This window comes from Pelophylax lessonae (assembly GCF_965119305.1).
Source record: "Pelophylax lessonae genome assembly, chromosome: 5".
In the NCBI taxonomy this organism is placed as follows: domain Eukaryota; kingdom Metazoa; phylum Chordata; class Amphibia; order Anura; family Ranidae; genus Pelophylax; species Pelophylax lessonae.
In genome coordinates, this window is record NC_138772.1 from 230,759,488 (window position 1) to 230,777,724 (window position 18,237).

Genomic DNA, 18,237 nt, shown 5'->3' on the forward strand with positions numbered 1-18,237 from the left:
TTCCTTTAAAAACATTAGGAATAGTGAATTTTTAGAACTCTGCTATGGGGAAAGCGCACACCGAGAATCAAACTGGAAAAATTACAACGGCCTAAGGATGGGGGGGCTTACCCTTCCTAACCGTTGGGTCTATTGTATAGCAGCGCAATTGCAGCAGCTAATAGGCCCCAGGTTTGTTCCTATATACGTTGTTGAAGACCGCTTTCCATCCACGACCTGCATTATGTTTGCCCATATCCAGAGAGTCTTGGTCTTTTAGAGGGTCTTGAGGCCCTTGGCTTTACTAAACCTAATAAGCTCCTGCTCATGTAAGGCCTCATTCAAAAAATACGGAACAAAGCCAAATAAAACATGGTACTGGTTATATGAAGTATACTCTGATATGATGCAATGATAATTATCGGGAGCTTGTCAAGTTAGTGCATGGTGCTCGGTGGAAGATGTATGGGATAGATATGTTCCAGATCTTTAGGGATAGGCTTCTGCTACCTTTTGCCTCAGTATTCCAACCTGATAACAACCCCAAACACACCTCCAAGATGACCACTGCCATGCTAACGAAGCTGAAGGTAAAGGTGATGGACTGGCCTAGCATGTCTCCACACCTAAAGCCTATTGAGCATTTGTGGTGTATCCTCAAACGGAAGGTGGATGAGCGCAAGGTCTCTAACATCCTCCAGCTCTGTGATGTCATCCTGAAAGAGGGCTCCAGTGGCACCTGTGAAGCTCTGGTGACCTCCATGCCCAAGAGGGTTAAGGCAGTGCTGGAAAATATTGGTGGCAACACAAAATATTGACACTTTGGGCCCAATTTGGACATTTTAACTTAGGGGTGTACTCACTTTTGTTGCCAGCAGTTTAGACATTAATTATTTAGAGGGGACTGCAAATTTACACTGTTATAAAAGTTTTATACGCTCACTACTTTACATTGTAGTAAAGTGTAATTTCTTTAGTGTTGTCACATGAAAAGATATACAGTAATAAAATATTTACAAAAATGTGAGGGGTGTACTCACTTTTGTGAGATACTGTATCTATTGCTGAGAATTCACAAAAGGTCCTGTTATCACACCATAACCTAAACAGACCTCAAAGCAGATCATTTCCTCTACGTCACCTCTCTATTAAGCACTTCCCCCTGGAAAAATACTTTCATGAGTGTTTAAAAGGCTTTCTTGATGCTCGATCAACGCTTCAAAAACACAACAAAAGCGTGTGGAAAAACCCGTCATTATCTTTATAGGCGTGTTAATGTGCACTGCTTCGTTCTTCATTGTTAACACATGTGTGAACAACCGAAGAGGAATCCTTGTCAGTTTTGTGTATCTTATCATAAAATTTCCCATGGATAAAGAAAGCGTGTCCAGAGAATTGCATAGTAGCATAGTTATCCTGGCTGAAAAAAGACATAAGTCCATCTTGGTTCAACAAACAGAAGGAAAAAAATAATTTTATATATATACACAGTGCACGCGGAAAGTATTCACAGCACTTCACTTTTTCCACATTTTGTTGTGTTTCAGCCTTATTCCAAAATGGAATAAATTCATTATTTTCCTCAAAATTCTACAGATAATCCTCGTAATAATGTGAAAGAAGTTTGTTTGAAATCTTTTGCAAATTTATTAAAAAATGAAAAAAATCACATGTACATAAGTATTTACAGCCTTTGCCATGACACTCAAAACAAAATTTAGCTCAGGTGCATCCTGTTTCTACTGATCATCACTGAGATGTTTCTACAACTTGATTGGAGTCCACCTGTGGTAAATTTAGTTGATTGGACATGGTTTGGAAAGGCACACACCTGTCTATATAAGGTCCCACAGTTACCAGTGCATGTCAGAGCACAAACCAAGCCATGAAGTCCAAGGAATTATCTATAGACCTCCAAGACAAGATTGTATCGAGGCACCGATCTGGGGAAGAGTACAGAAAAATTTCTGCAGCATTGAAGGTCCCAATGAGCACAGTGGATGACGTTTGGAACCACCAGGACTCTTCCTACAGCAGGCTGCCCAGGCCAAACTGGGCGATCGGGGGAGAAGGGTTTTAGTCTGAGATGATCAAGAACCCCATGGTCACTCTGACAGAGCTCCAGCATTTCTCTGTGGAGAGAGGGGAACCTTCCAGAAGAACAACCATGTGTGCAGCACTCTATCAATCAGGCCTGTATGGTGGAGTGGGCAGACAGCAGCCGAACTCCTCCATAAAAGGCACATGACAGCCGGTCTGGAGTTTGACATAAGGCACCTGAAGGACTCTGAGACCATGAGAAACAAAATTTTCTGGTCTCATGAAACAAAGGTTAAACTCTTTGGCCTGAATGGCAAGCGTCATGGAGGAAACCAGCCACCACTTATCACCTGGCCAATGCCATCCCTACAGTGAAGCATGGTGGTGGCAGCATCATGCTGTGGGGATGTTTTTCAGCGACAGGAATACTTTCCGGATGCACTGTATACAGTGAGGGAAAAAAGTATTTGATCCCCTGCTGATTTTGTATGTTTGCCCACTGACAAAGAAATGATCAGTCTTTAATTTTAATGGTAGGTTTATTTTTACAGTGAAAGAGAGTAACAACAAAAAAATCCAGAATAACGCATTTCAAAAAAGTTATAAATTGATTTGCATTTTAATGAGTGAATTAAGTATTTGACCCCTTTGCAAAACATGACTTAGTACTTGGAGGCAAAACCCTTCTTGGCAATCAGAGGTCAGACATTTCTTGTAGTTGGCCACCAGGTTTGCACACATCTAAGGAGGGATTTTGTCCCACTCCTCTTTGCAGATCCTCTCCAAGTCATTAAGGTTTCGAGGCTGACGTTTGGAAACTCGAACCTTCAGCTCCGTCCACATATTTTATATGGGATTAAGGTCTGGAGACTGGCTACGTCACTCCAGGACCTTAATGTGCTTATTCTTGAGCCACTCCTTTGTTACCTTGGCCTTGTGTTTTGGGTCATTGTCATACTGGAATTCATATCCATGACCCACTGTCAATGCCCTGGCTGAGGGAAGGAGGTTCTCATTCAAGATTTGACAGTACATGGCGCCGTCCATCGTCCCTTTGATGCAGTGAAGTTTTCCTGTCCCCTTAGCAGAAAAACACCCCCAAAATATAATGTTTCCACCTCCATGTTTTACAGTGGGGATGGTGTTCTTGGGGTCATAGGCAGCAATCCTCCTCCTCCAAACACGGCGAGTTGAGTTGTTGCAAAAGAGCTTGAATTTGGTCTCGACCGCAATACTTTCATCCAGTTCTCTGAATCATTCAGATGTTCATTAGCAAATTTCAAATGAGCCTGTAAATGTGCTTTCTTGAGCAGGGGGACCTTAGGGGTGCTGCAGGATTTCAGTCCTTCACGACGTAGTGTGTTACCAATTGTTTTCTTGGTGACTATGGTCCCAGCTGCCTTGAGATCATTGACAAGATTCTCCCGTGTTGTTCTGTTCTCATGATTGTTGAAACTCCATGAGGTGAAATCTTGCATGGAGCCCCAGACCGAGGGAGATTGACAGTTATTTTGTGTTTCTTCTATTTGCGAATAATGGCACCAACCGTTGTCACCCTCTCACCAAGTCTCCTGGCGATGGTTTGTAGCCCATTCCAACCTTGTGTAGGTCTACAATCTTGCCCCTGACATCCTTGGACAGCTCTTTGGTCTTGCCCAAGGTGGAGAGATTGGAATCTGATTCATTGATTGCCTCTGTGGACAGGTGTTTTTTTTTATATACAGGTAACCAGCTGAGATTAGGAGCACTCCCTTTAAGAGAGTGTTCCTAATCTTAGCTCGTTACATGTATAGAAGACACCTGGAAGCCAGAAATCTTGCTGATTGATAGGGGATCAAATACTTATTTCGCTCATTAAAATGCAAATCAATTTATAACTTTTTTTAAATGCTTTTTTTTGGGATATTTTTGTTGTTATTCTGTCTCTCACTGTTAAAATAAACCTACCTGAAATTATAGGCTAATCATTTCTTGTTCAGTGGGCAAAGTTACAAAATCAGCAGGGGATCAAATAATTTTTTACTCCCCCACCGTACATACACACACACACACACATATATACATACACATACATACATAATCCTAAAAATACAATCCTATACTCTCAGTTGATCCAGAGGAAGGCAACAAAAACCACAATAAAGCATGATCTAATTTGCTGCAGCAGGGGAAAAATTCCTTCCTGATCCCCCAAGAATTGTTCTACAACTTCAATAACTGAAGGGACAAGTACATCTGAATATTCTTTATAAGGTTTAGTTGGGAAGCTACTCAGCCCAGAGGCTTTTTCTTATTTGGGAAGAAGGCTTGTATCTTTTCTCATGTAATTGGGCTATCAAACCATATTATATGTTAAAGAATTTTTGGAGGTTTGAGGAATGCTCATTCGTTTCTACATGTTTATGTATTCTTCTTGTACCTTTGTTTAGGCACAGCTTATCCATGACAGAAATACAGCATCCCATTCGGCAGTGGTGGACAAATCAAGTGCTGCTACACCAGAAAAAGTTCAAATGACATGGACTAAAGAAAAACTTATTGCTGAAAAACATAAAATTAAAGACCTTAATGCAGCAGGCTATAGGGACCTATTTAATATGAAACCGTAAGTAATTATGAAAATACTATTTTATAAAAAATGTATTTTAAGATACATTTAGGTAAAGTCTTAATACTTTCAGTGACATGAATAATGATGGTCATAAACCATTTGTTTTCGGTTATTCCATTTTCAGAATCAAATTATCTTTATCATACACTATAGGTTCATGGGTTATATGCCACTATCTACAGGTGATTGGACAGTGACAAAAGCTTTGCTGAGTCTGCCCCCTAAGTGTGCTCACATAACCCCGCTCACTCCAAGACTCCAGTTTTCTTGCTAGTGTACTTAGGTGATGGATGCCCTCTCCCCTTGCTGAGGAATTTCCAACTATTTTTTCACCAGAATTTTTATCTCTTTCTACTAACACTTCTATCAAGATCTGACTGACTATTGTTTTCATGGTTTACTAGCTGTTTCCAGATTGGTCTCTGCTGGCAGCCTGCACTCAGACACAGCGAGTGACCGTAAATGCATTTGTGGATATTGCACTCCACCTGCAGTGACAGTGGTCACACAGCCATACCTCTTCAGCTGGTCCGTGAGTATTCCTGGGGATTAATCATTCTATAACTGCAGATGACCCATTAACTAAGGACCCTATTTGCACTTTATTCAAGGTTAATGTTGAAACTGGCTGCATTAATGACTTTTTTTTTTCTTTTTCTTTTAATCTCTTTGGTGCTCATTCCTCCTTCTACTTCTCACTGTGCTACTGCCCTCCACCTTGCTGACACCTGTACACTACCGTACTGACCTTCACCCTGCTGACCCCTGTACATTGCCCTCCTGACCTCTGTCCTCCGCCCTGTTGACCCCTGTACACTGCCCTGCTAACCCACTGTCATCTGCCCTGCTGATCCCTAAAATCCGCCCTACAAACTCCTGACACCTGTACACTGCCCTACATACTCATGACCCCCTGTACTTACCCTATAAACTACCAACTCCTGTACACTCGCCTACAAGCTACTGACCTCTGTACACTGCTCTGCATACGAATGACCCCTGTACTCTACCCTACATACTAATAACCTCTGTATATTGTTCTACATATTGATGACCCCCGTACACTGATCCACATATAGTGGGTATAGGAAAGCATCACCCCCCTTTTTAAAATCACATTTTGTTACTTTACAGCCTGAAATGAAGACCGACACCTTTTTTGTTTTATCCTGCTGTATTTACTTTGTGGAACATATAACATCCAAGTGAAACCTATAACACCAACATGTCAGAAAAAAATAAAAAACAGTCACTGAGTTGGAAAAAGGATCACCCCACTCTTAAAATGACTTATTAACTCATTCAGGTGTAGCTAATCACCTTCTCAATGGCACACAACGCCACTTGACTTTAAACTGTACTCAGCTGTGATCATTTTGATTAGTTCAGCATAAAAAGAACTTTACTGGAGTATTTCAGTCCCTGGTAGTAAAACTGAAGCAAACAATCAACTATGGGTGGCAAGACACTGTCAAAAGATCTCTGGGATAACGTTTTGGACAGGCACAAATCATGCGATGGATCAGGACGTTGCTCCAAAGTGGATGAAAGAGCCAGGAGGAAACTAGTCAGAGAGGCTACCATGAGGCCTACAGCAGCTGTGAAGCATTTGCAGGAATTTATGACAAAGTGGTCAACAACCAATATGACAACAATATCAGAAATTCTCTACAAATGTGACTTGTATAGGAGGGTTGCAAAAAAAAAAAGCCACTCCTCAAAGGCAAAATGCAATTACCATTTGATCTTTGCCAAAACCCACCTTGAAGAGGCCACATGGAAAAGGGGGTTATGGTCAGAGAAGACAAACATTTAACTTGGCCTCAACACCAAATAATATGTCTGTTGGAAATCCAATACAGCTCACCATCTAAAAAATACCATTCCTACAGTAAAGCATGGAGGTAGTAATATCCTGTTATGGGGGAATTTCTTTGCAGCAGGGACTGGAGCACTTGCCAGGATAGAAGGAAAATGGATGGGGCAAAATACCGTCAAATTCTTAAGGAAAATCTGCTGCCCTCTGCCAGAAAAATGTCAGTGGAAGGAAGAGTTACCTTCCAACATGACAATAACCCAAATTACATAGGATAAATGACCACACAGTAGTTGAAGGAAAAAAAGGTGACTGTCTTTGCATGGCCTCATCAGTGACCAGACTTCAACCCAATTGAAAATCTGTGGAATGGCTTGAAGACTGCAGTCCACAAATATCCACCATCAAGTTTAACTGAACTTGAGCAGTTCTCCAAAGAAGAGTGGGCAAATAGCAAATTCTAGATATGCAAAGTTAGTAGAGACATATCTCAACAGATTTAAGGCTGTAATTAAAGCAAAAGGTGGTCCAACAAAATACTGACACAAGGGGGGTGATCTTTTTTTCAACTCGGTGATTATGTTTTTGAACTTTTTTTTAATTTTCTTTTCTGACATGTCGGTGTTCTATCTTTCACGGATGTTATAAGTTGCAGTAAGTACAGCTGGATAAAACAAAAAATGTGCCTGTCTTCACTTCAGGCTGCAAAGCAACAAAATATAATAATTTTAAAGCGGGGTAATACTTTTCTATACCCACTGTACATATGACTCTGTACACTGCCCTAGATACTACTGGCTTCTGGAAACTGCCCTACTTACAGTACCTTGAAAAAGTATTTATACCCCTTGAAATTTTCCACATTTTGTCATGCTACAACCAAAATCATAAATGTATTTTATTGCGATTTTATGTCATTGACCAACACAAAGTGGCACATAATTGAGAAGTGAAAATAAAATGATAAATGGTTTTCAATTTTTTTTTACAAATATCTGAAAAGTGTGGCGTGCATTTGTATTCAGCCCCCTTTACTCTAATACCTCCTGGAACCAATTGCCTTTAGACGTCACCTAATTACTAAATAGAATCCCCCTGTGTGTAATTTGATCTCAGTATACAAACAGCTGTACTGTGAAGCCCTCAGAGATTTGTTAGAGAACCTTAGTGAACAAACCGCATCAAGAAGGCCAATAAACACACCAGGCAGGTCAGGGATAAAGTTCTGGAGAAAATTAAAACAGAGTTAGGTTAAAAAAAATGTATCCCAAGCTTTGAACATCTCACGGAGCACTGTTTAATCCATCATCCGAAAATGGAAAGAGTTTGGCACAACTGAAAACCCACCAGGACATTGTTCGTTCACCTAAACTGACAGGCTGGGCAAGGAGCGCATTAAGGGGCCCATGGTAACTCTGGAGGAGCTGCAGAGATCCACAGCTCTGGTGGGAGAATGTGTCCACAGGACAACTATTAGTCGTGCACTCCACAAATCTGGCCTTTATGGAAGAGCAGCAAGAAGAAAGCCATTGTTGAAAGAAAGCCATAAAGTCCCGTTTGCAGTTTGTAAAAAGTCATGTGGGGGACACAGCAGACATGTGGAAGAAGGTGCTCTGCTCAGATGAGACCAAAATTAAACTTTTGGCTGAAAAGCAAAATGCTATGTGTGGTGGAAAAATAACACCCTGAACACACCGTCTTTTGCAGGGACAGGGAAGCTGGTCAGAGTTGATGGGAAGATGGATGGAGCCAAATACAGGGCAATCTTAGAAGAAAACCTGCTAGAGTTTGCAAAAGACTTAGGACTGGGGCGGAGGTTAACCTTCTAGCAGGACAACAACCCTAAACCTACAGCCAGAGCTACAATAGGATGGTTTAGATCAAGGCATATTCATGTGTTAGAATGGCAAAGTCCAGACCTAAATCCAATTGAAAATCTGTGGCAAGACTTTAAAATTGCTGTTGACAGATGCTCTTCATCCAATCTGACAGCTTGAGCTATTTTGCAAAGAAGAATTGGGCAAAAGTTTCACTCTCTAGATGTGCAAAGCTGGTGGAGACCTACCCAAAACGTTTTGCAGCTGTAATTGCAGTGAAAGGGGGTTCTACAAAGTATTGAATACAAATGCATGCCACACCTTTCAGATATTTATTTGTAAAACGTGAAAATCATTTATCATTTTCCTTTCACTTCACAGTTTTGTGCCACTTTGTGTTGGTCCATCACATAAAATCCCAATAAAATACATTTACGTTTTTGGTTGTAGCATTGCAAAATGTGGAAAATTTAAATCGGTATTTATACTTTTTTCAAGTCACTGTACTACTGACCTCTATACACTGCCCTACATCCTATCATTTTCTGTACACTGATGTACATACTACTGACCTCTGCACACTGCTCTACATAATACTGACCCCTGTACACTGCCCTACATACTACTGACCTGTGTAAACTGCAGTATATCCTACTGACATCTGTACACTGTCCCACATATACTGACTCCTGTACACAGCCCTATGTACTACTGACCCCTGGACATTGTGCTACACTTTACTTACACTGGCCAGAACTCAATCCAGCCAGTCAAGCCAGAATTCAAAGCAAACAGCCAGAACAGAGCTGAGGCCAGCCAGGCCTGAAACTAGTCAAGCAAGTCAGCCTGCAGTACCAGTTGTCCTTCTACTCTCCTACTTTCATGATAGTTTCCTTCATCAGACTTCAGATGACCAATTACTCTGCAGACATGAAACAAATTGTGAATAAAAGTTGGTAAATTGTATACTGTAAATATGTACAGTGGGTATAGAAAAGAATCACCCCCTCCCATCTTTAAAACAATCACATTTTGTTGCGTTGCAGCCTGAAATGAAGACAATCACAGTTTTTGTTTTTTCCAGCTGTATTTACTATAAATAAATTTAAAAACCGAATCACTGAGTTAGAAAAAGGATCACTCTCTTGTCTCAGTACTTGAACCACCTTTTGCTTTAATTACAGCCTTTAGTCTGTTTGGATATGTCTCTACTAACTTTGCACATCTAAACCTTGCAATGTTTGCCCATTATTCTTTGCAGAACTGCTCAAGTTCAGTTAAATTTGATGGTGGTTGTTTGTGGACTGCAGTCTACAACTCATTCCACAGATTTTCAATGGGGTTTAAGTCTGGGCTCTGACAAGACGATGCAGGGGCATTCAACTTTTTCTCCTTCAACCACTCTGTGGTTATTGTTGCTGTGTGTTTTGGGTCATTGCCATGTTGAAAGGTAAACCACCTTCCCATTGACAACTTTCTGGCAAAGGACCGCAGATTTTCCTCAAGAATTTGAAGATATATTGCCCCATCCATTTTTCCTTCTATGCTGACAAGTGCTCCAGCCCCTGCTGCAGAGAAACACACAAACAGGCTATTACCACCTCCATGCTTTACTATAGGAATGGTGTTATTTGGATGCTAAGCTGTATTGGATTTCCGCCAGATATATTGTTTAGTGTTGAGTTAAAATAATTAAATTTTAGTCGTATCTGACAATTCTTCCATGTGGCCTCAGAATCTTCAATGTGTGTTTTGGCAAAGCTCAGTCATGACTGCATGTGGCTTTTCTTGCAACCCTTCCATGCAAACCTCATTTGTGGTGAATTTGTCACATACTCTCAACCACTCTTTGTCATAAACTGCTTCAGAGTTGCTGTAAGCCTCTTGGTATCCTCCCTGACCAGTTTCCCCCTGGCTCTTTCATCTAGTTTGGAGTGACATCCTGATCCAGGGAGGGTCTGTGTTGAAATTACAGTGCCTTTAAAAAGTATTCATACCCCTTGACATTTTCCACATTTTGTCATGTTTCAACCAAAAACGTAAATTTATTTTATTGGGATTTATGTAATAAACCATCACAAAGTGGCACCTATATGTAAAGTTGAAGGAGAAAGGATAAATGGTTTTCAGTTTATTTCACAAATATCTGAAGTGTGGTGTGCATTTGTATTCAGCCCCCTGAGTAAATACTTTGCAGAACCACCTTTCGCTGCAATTACAGCTGCGTCTTTTTGGGTATGTCTCTACCAGCTTTGCAGATCTAGAAGAGTCAAATTTTTGCCCATTCTTTGCAAAATAGCTGATGCTCTGTCAGATTGGATGGAGAGCATCTTTCAATCACAATTTAAAGTCTTGCAATTGGATTTAGGTCTGGACTTTGGCTGGGCCCTTCTAACACATGAATATGCTTTTATCTGAACCATTCCATTGTAGCTCTGGCTGCATGTTTATGGTTGTTGTCCTGCTGCAAGGTGAACCTCCATCCCAGTCTCAAGTCTTTTGCAGTCTCTAACAGGTTTTCTTCTAAGATTTCCCTGTATTTTGCTCCATCCATCTTCCCATCAACTCTGACCAGCTTCCCTGTCCCTGTGGAAGAAAAGCATTCCCACAACATGACGCTGCCACCACCATGTATCACGGTGGTGTGTTCAAGGTGATGTGCAGTGTTAGTTTTTCACCACACAGCCTTTTGCTTTTACGCCAAAATTCAATTTTGGTCTCATCTGACCAGCGCACCTTCTTCCACATGTTTGCTGTGTCCCCCCACATGGCTTCTCACAAACTGCAATCGGGACTACTTTATGGCTTTTTTTTTTCCAACAATGGCTTCTTGCCACTTTTCCAGGCTTTCTTTCAACAATGGCTTTCTTCTTGCCACTCTTCCAGGCTTTCTTTCAACTATGGCTTTCTTCTTGCCACTCTTCCATAAATGCCAGATTTGTGGAGTACACAACTAACAGTTGTCCTGTGGACACATTCTCCCACCTGAGCTATAGATCACTGCAGCTCCTCCAGAGTTACCCTGGCCTGTCAGTTTTGGTGGACGGCCATGTCTTGGTAGGTTTGCAGTTGTGCTATATGCCTTCCAGTATCGGGTGATGGGTTGAACAGTGCCTGTGAGATGTTTAAAGCTTGGGATATTTTTTTATATAGCCCAACCCTACTTTAAACTTCTTCACAACTTTATCCCTGACCTGTCTGGTGTGTTCCTTGGCCTTCATGATGCTATTTGTTCACTAAGTTTCTCTAACAAACCTGTGAGGGCTTCACAGAACAGCTGTATTTCTACTGAGAATACATTACACACAGGTGGACTCTATTTACTAATTAGATGACTTTTGAAGGCAATTAGTTCCACTAGATTTTAGTAAGGGGTATCAGAGTAAAGGGGTCTGAATACAAATGCACGCCACACTTTGCAGATATTTGTACAAAATTTTGATAACCATTCATCATTTTCCTTTCACTTCACAATTTTGTAGGGGTGTTGAATATAATCGATACATTATGATTCAGATATTCGCAATTCTGCATCGATGCTGAGAGTCGGCCGATTCGATCGCCGATGACATCATCCGGCCATCAGCGTGGTGCTCTGCCTCTCCTGGAGAAACAGAGGCAGAGCCTGCCTGGTGAATAAAGCCCCCTTCCAGATTGACACTGAAGCAGAAAGTCAGCTGATAGCCAGTAGAGTGAAGGGGAGGAGCTCGAGGAGAACCCACTTCATCAGAAGCATCACTGGAGGCACCAGAAGGGGAAAAAAAGGCAGGGACACACTAAGCATGGAGAAGGGGGGATCAACTGACACTGAGAGCAAGTGTGTGCCAATGTCACTTATCCCATCCCTCTGCCTGATCCCATCTCTCCACCAACATCCTTCTGCCTGATGCCATCTCTCCACCACCATCCCTCTGCCTGATCCCATCTCTCCACCAACATCCCTCTGCCTGATTCCATCTCTCCACCACCATCCCTCTGCCTGTTCCCATTCCTTTACCACCATCCCTCTGCCTGTTCCCATTCCTTCACCACCATCCCTCTGCCTGTTCCCATTTCTTCACCACCATCCCTCTGCCTGATCCCATTCCTTCACCACCAACCCTCTGCCTGATTCCATCCCCCCACCACCATCTCTCTGCCTGATCCCAACCCCCCCCCCACCACAATCCCTTTGCCTAATATCATTCTTCCACCACCATCCCACTGCCTGATCCCCCCCCCCCCCATCACCATCCCTCTGTCACTTATATTTTGTGCATTTAGGACAGGAACGCATTTCAAGTCTTAAAACAATCTACTGAGCAGACCTCAGCTCCGCGCTGGGTTGGCCGCAACATAGCCCCACTGGACGGGGCTGGCCTGTGAGTTAAATGCCTTGCAAGGTCGCATACAACCGGGTCTCGGCGCGAGTCACAGCATTCTTCCTGGCCGACAGACCCCCCCCCCCCCCATTTCGTTGGAGAGGGGTTCTGTCTGGAACAGTGCCCGTCTGGTTCTTGGTATAGTGAGTAGCTATCCCCCCTCTCCCCCTGGAGGGTTTTGGGGTGGACCTCCTTGAGATGGTCAGACCCCCGGATTCCCCTCCTTCCCATCAGGCACCCCCCTTGTCACCTGTCCCTCATCCTACTCCCCCTCCACATATGTTGGGGCTGTTTGGGTGGTCTGATCCACCTCCTGGGGTGGGGACAGGGCACTAAGCTTGTGATGAGGGCCGGGGGGTGCGCCACCAGCGACCAGATGTTCGACTCTGCGGGGCGAGCTTACCTGGTGGGGGCTCCTGCCAGAGCCCCCCGTCCTGCCTGGGTTCCCTTCTGGGTCCCTGTAAGCCTCGTAGTGCCACGCAGGGCTGCCATTTTTTTGTAGCCTGTGTGTTTCTATACACGGAGGCCATGTTTGTGTAGTCTGGTGGCCATTTTGCGGTGGTTTGCCATTGAAAAAAGCGACGGCCATGACAGTGGAGCCCTGTGGGCAGCGGTTTCGGCAGTGGGAGCTCCTCCTCATCCCCTGGTGCTGACTCCTGGATCCCTTCACTTCCTGATCGCCGCACATAGAGTGCAGGTTATCCTGATGGCTGCAGGTGTGGGAGTCTGGTGGGGTTCTCTCCCTCTCTGCTGAGGATCGATTGGTGCTTGTGCCTGGCGACCAGGTGGTGCTACCAGCGTGGTGGGGGTTGTGTCCCTTGCAGTGTTCTACACTTTTTGTGGGGTCCCCCTGGTGACTCATGGAGTCTTTAGAGCACATTTTCCCACCTGATCCCCTCTCTGAGGCTGCGGGGCCCCTGGGTCTCAACCATATATCGATGCACTGACGGTCCCGAGTCCTTTGTGTCCCAGCTGGAGGTGATCTTTGGGCGATGGGCTAGAAAAAAGCGCCCCCTGCCTCTTCTGTCTCCTCAGATCCTGAATCTGATTCAGCCGCCATGGACGTGGGTCACTCTGCTGTCAACCACACGCCCGAAATCCTCTGATAGTGAGGATAATTTCTCCACATCTGCAATCACGCACGAAAAGGCGCTGGTGAAGGAAATCATTTTATCTGTGCGTGAGACCTTGAAGATGAAGGATGCAGCTGCGACTGAGGCGCAGGTTCCCTTTGACACTCACAAGGCATCCAGAGCAGCAAAGGTGTTTAATTTCTCTTACGTCCTCTGACAGACGCAGCTCTCCATAGTTTCCTCACCAATGGGTAATGCGCCACCTACAGGAGTAGACTAGGCAGTGAAACTTTTTAGAAACTTTTCACCTGACACCCCTATAGGGGCTGTCCCTCATGACATTACCCCAGACACACCGTGCTCACTAATCAGTTTCTTGCTGCCTAGTTTAGGAGTAGGACCCAGGTTCCCTGCTGGCACTCCGGTCTCAGTTTTTATACTCTTGTGAAAATGTTTTTGTTTATTTCTCTTTACTCACTATTTCTAGCTAGTGTCAGGGGGATCCTCCAAGTGAACTACAAGCGACAGCAGGTTGTGGTCCGCCCAGGCCTCGCCACAACAGAGCCCCAACAGGTGGGGATGAGCCTGTGAGCAGACGCTTTACCGGGACGCATCGACCTGGAATGCCCTAAGTTGCAGCGTACCCCTTTCTGGCTGGCAGCACCCCCACTCAGGGTGGGAGGCGAGCTGTTTCGGAGCGGAGCCTCTTGGTCCATGGTATGGTGAGTGATGCAATGCCCACTTGTCCCTGGGACAGATTTCTGTCAGGACAGGTCCTGCCCTCCCTGCTCCCACTGGGGGCGCTATAAAGATGGTCGTTGAACCTCCCTGGCAGCTGCCTCTGAGAGAAGATCTGCTGTCTCAAGGGCCAAACCTCCATCCTGCTTTACGGTCGCTGGCTTTAACGGCGTGGCTGTGGAAGGCCAGGTGTTGAGGGACAGAGGTCTCTCTGATTCTGTGATTCCTACCTTGCTGAGAGCTAGAAAGACGACTTCCAGGAAGATTTATCATCGTACTTGGAAGATGTATATTGCCTGGTGTGAGTCGCCTCATTCTTTTGGTGGCGAGGGTCTTGGCTTTCTTGCAGAAAGGAGTGGAGCAACGTTTGGCTTTGGGCACGATTGAAGGTCTGGTGTCGGCCTTAGCCAATTACTTTAAACGTCCCTTGGCGACTAACTCTTTGATTCGCACCTTTATTCAAGGGGTGCGTCACCTGGCTCCTCCGAGGAGGTCCCCTTTGCCTCCGTGGGATCTGAATTTGGTTTTGTCTGTTCTGCAACGACCTCCCTTTGAAAACATCAGAGAAATCTCTCTGCCTTTGTTATCTCAGAAAGTTGCCTTTCTGGTGGCTATCACCTCTGCTCGCAAGGGTGTCTTGAATTGGCGGCTCTGTCTTGCCGTTCGCCTTATCTGGTCGTTCATAGGGATAAGGTTGTTCTGCAAGCTAACCAATCTTTTCTCCCTAAGGTGGTGTCAGCCTTCCACCTCAATGAAGACATTGTTTTGCCTTTGCTCTGTGCGAAGCCCAAGCATCCTAAAGAATTTGCCTTGCATTCGCTGGATGTGGTTTGGGCGATCAGGGTTTACCTGTTGACCACGGACTCCTTTCGGACGTCTGATTCCCTGTTTGTTCTTCCTGAGGGATCTGGTAAGGGTTCGGCTGCGTCTGCTGCAACCATATCAAAGTGGATCAGACAGACTATTGTTCAGGCCTATTCATTGAAGGGTCAGGTTCCGTCTTTTCTGAGTGCCTCTTGAGCTTTTTGTAAGAACTTACCGTAAAATTATTTTCTGAGTCCTCTGACAGACGCAGCTCCCGCCCCTCTATTTTGTGGTTGGTTGTGTTTTCCTTCACTGCTTGCTACAAAACTGATTAGTGAGCACTAATCAGTTTCGTAGCAAGAGTCTTGGCAATCTTCCTTTAGCCTAGGCCATCTTTATGTAGAGCAACCATTCTTTTTTTCAGATCCTCAGAGTTCTTTGCCATGAGGTGCCATGTTGAACTTCCAGTGACCATAATGTTTCCCATTCACACCTGAGACATTATAACATTAACGGGTCACATGACACCGGGGAGGGAAAATGGCTAATTGGGCCCAATTTGGACATTCACTTAGGGGTGTACTCCCTTTGTTGCCAGTGGTTTAGACCTTAATGGGTGTGTGTTATTTTAAGGGGACAGCAAATATTCACTGCTATACAAGCTGTACACTCACTATTTTACATTGTAGCAAAGTGTAATTTCTTCAGTGTTGTCACATGAAAAGATATAATAAAATATTTACAAAAATGTGAGGGGTGTACTCACTTTTGTGAGATACTGTATATGATTGTACACCTGCTTCAGTTAATGGCACAGTTTCACGATCGATACCCTAGGCATACCATTGGGACGTTATAATATGTAAAAAATGGTGAAAACCAAAGAAACTGCGCAAAAGGAATAAATATATAATGGGGCTAAATAGCCACGTGAGAAAACACAATAAGATTAGATTCTTTGGGGAATTTCTTCCCCCCCCCCCCCCCCCCCCTGTGAGCTGCAAACAAAAAGCTAAAGTGCTGTGACAATATTCAAAAGGTAGGTATATTGCGCTCAACATGTGCCATACAACAAAGTGCTCGTGCAAATAAATATTAATGTGGATATATAGGGTAAAAAGTCTCTATAATTGCTTAATATCAATAAAAGTCCATAAAGCAGCGACAATAAATATCAGTAAAAGTCCATGAAGCAGCGACAATAAATATGATAAAAGCATAGACTTGATAGTAGTGTAACACTGCTAGGTACCTTCTCTCATTTCTTTCTTAACAGACTCCGGTGTCATTCCACCCAAAATTCACCAGCATTGGTTGTAAAAAGGCTAGAAATCCACCCAAAACGTTTCCTATTGCACTCTGTGGTTGAAGTTTTAAAGGATAAGTTCATGTTACATGTTCCACCCTTGTCTTAGTGAAACATCGAACATGTTCCCAATGCTGCATCCACTGCCTGAAACACCCCCCTTCCCTCCCTGTGACAGCAGTACAGGAAGAAGTTTCCCTTACTAGCTTTCACTTATTTAAATCAGTGCGGCTGTGCGGGACTCCGCCCACACTGCCGCATCATTCATTTACACAGCTCTGTGTGAATAAACTAAAAGCCCCAACATCCTTTGCGGCTGTCTGCTTGTAGTTCTCAATGAACTGCCATGGTTCTGTGGAGCGCAGTGGTAGTTCATTGATTTTTCCTATCAGTGTATCTGCTTGCCCGTACGGGCACACAGATACACTGACAGATCTGCAGGAGATCTACATGGCACCAGCGATCTGCTGATCACTGGTGCAATGCTTTACAGGCTCTAAAAAAATGTGCATTTATTATTTTGTTTTAAAAAGTGAATTAATGTTTACTTACGTCCTTGATGGTCCTGGTTGAGGAAGTTTTGGTCTTTAAAGCGGAGCTCAACCCAAAAGAGGCAGCTCCGCTTGTATGCTTCCTCCCCCACCCCTCCACTGCCACATCTGGCAGCTTTTGGGGGGTAGTGGGTACCTGTTTTTGACAGGTACCCGTCCCCACTTCCATGTGACTTCGCCAAGACGAAGTCCCCAGAAAGTTTGACCCCCGCTGCCAAACCATTCACCAAGCACAGTGCACTTCATGCATGCGCAGTAGCGAACTAGCTGTGAAGCCGTAAGATTTCACTGCCGTTTTCCCTAACAAGGAATGGCAGCAGCACCCAAAAGCCGATTGAAAGATTGGCTTGGTTGCCGACATTGCAGGATTCCTAGAAAGGGAAGTGTCCTAATATTGAAAGTCAGCAGCTACAGTATTTGTAGCTGCTGACTTTAGATTTTTTGGTGGGGGGGCTGGAGCTCCGCTTTAAAGACTCTGTGGACAAGAGATTTACATTGCTCTTCAAGGATTTTTTTTCCATTTGTTGGCCCTGTCATACAGCCTGTGATTGCTTCCATGGAGATTTGTGAGGCCCATGGCAAAGTCCCCGAAAGTTCGGCCTCCCCTCCCCGCTGCCGAACCTATCACAAAGTGTGGTGCAATTCCGTGGAGATTTGTGAGGTCCTTGTGGTCTAGGTCAGATGAATGTCCCAGAAGGCTGGTTCTAGTTCTACAGATCCTTTTGTTCTTAGGCATCTAGAACTTGCATGCTTTTGCGTAGCAAGAAAAAAAGTTAAGGTGCCAAAAAATCTTTCTCTTCCTGCTTTAGGAGTTTCTTTCATACATCCCATGCCTTTTCCTCTAAGTGTAAGCTCAGCACCTCCTATTATCACAAACTCTGGACTCCCAATCCAGATAAGCCCAACTCCAAGCTCCCCTACCAAGGATGAGGCGCCCCCACTTCTTCAAGTGGGGGGGTGTTTGTCAGCTTTGTTGGACACCTGGGATCAAAACAATCTGATTCAGTGATGTCATATCCAGGGAGTATAGGTTGGAGCTCCACTGTCTCCTTCCTCCACGTTTCATGCATTCCAAACTGCCTTCTCCGCAGATGTTGGGGGACCTGCATGCTGTTCTTCAGCAGTTGCTCACTTCGTGGGT

At 44.1% G+C, this 18,237-nt stretch overlaps 1 protein-coding gene across 2 annotated transcripts in view; it reads left to right on the forward strand.

Moving 5' to 3' along the window:
• SLC12A7 (solute carrier family 12 member 7) overlaps window positions 1-18,237 on the forward strand; it is a 550,671-nt gene that overhangs the window by 492,123 nt on the left and 40,311 nt on the right. For both annotated transcript variants that reach the window (XM_082257548.1, XM_082257549.1), the window contains exon 22: window positions 4,449-4,624. In XM_082257548.1, the coding sequence (XP_082113674.1) occupies window positions 4,449-4,624 (176 nt within the window). The remainder of the gene's footprint in view (window positions 1-4,448; window positions 4,625-18,237) is intronic.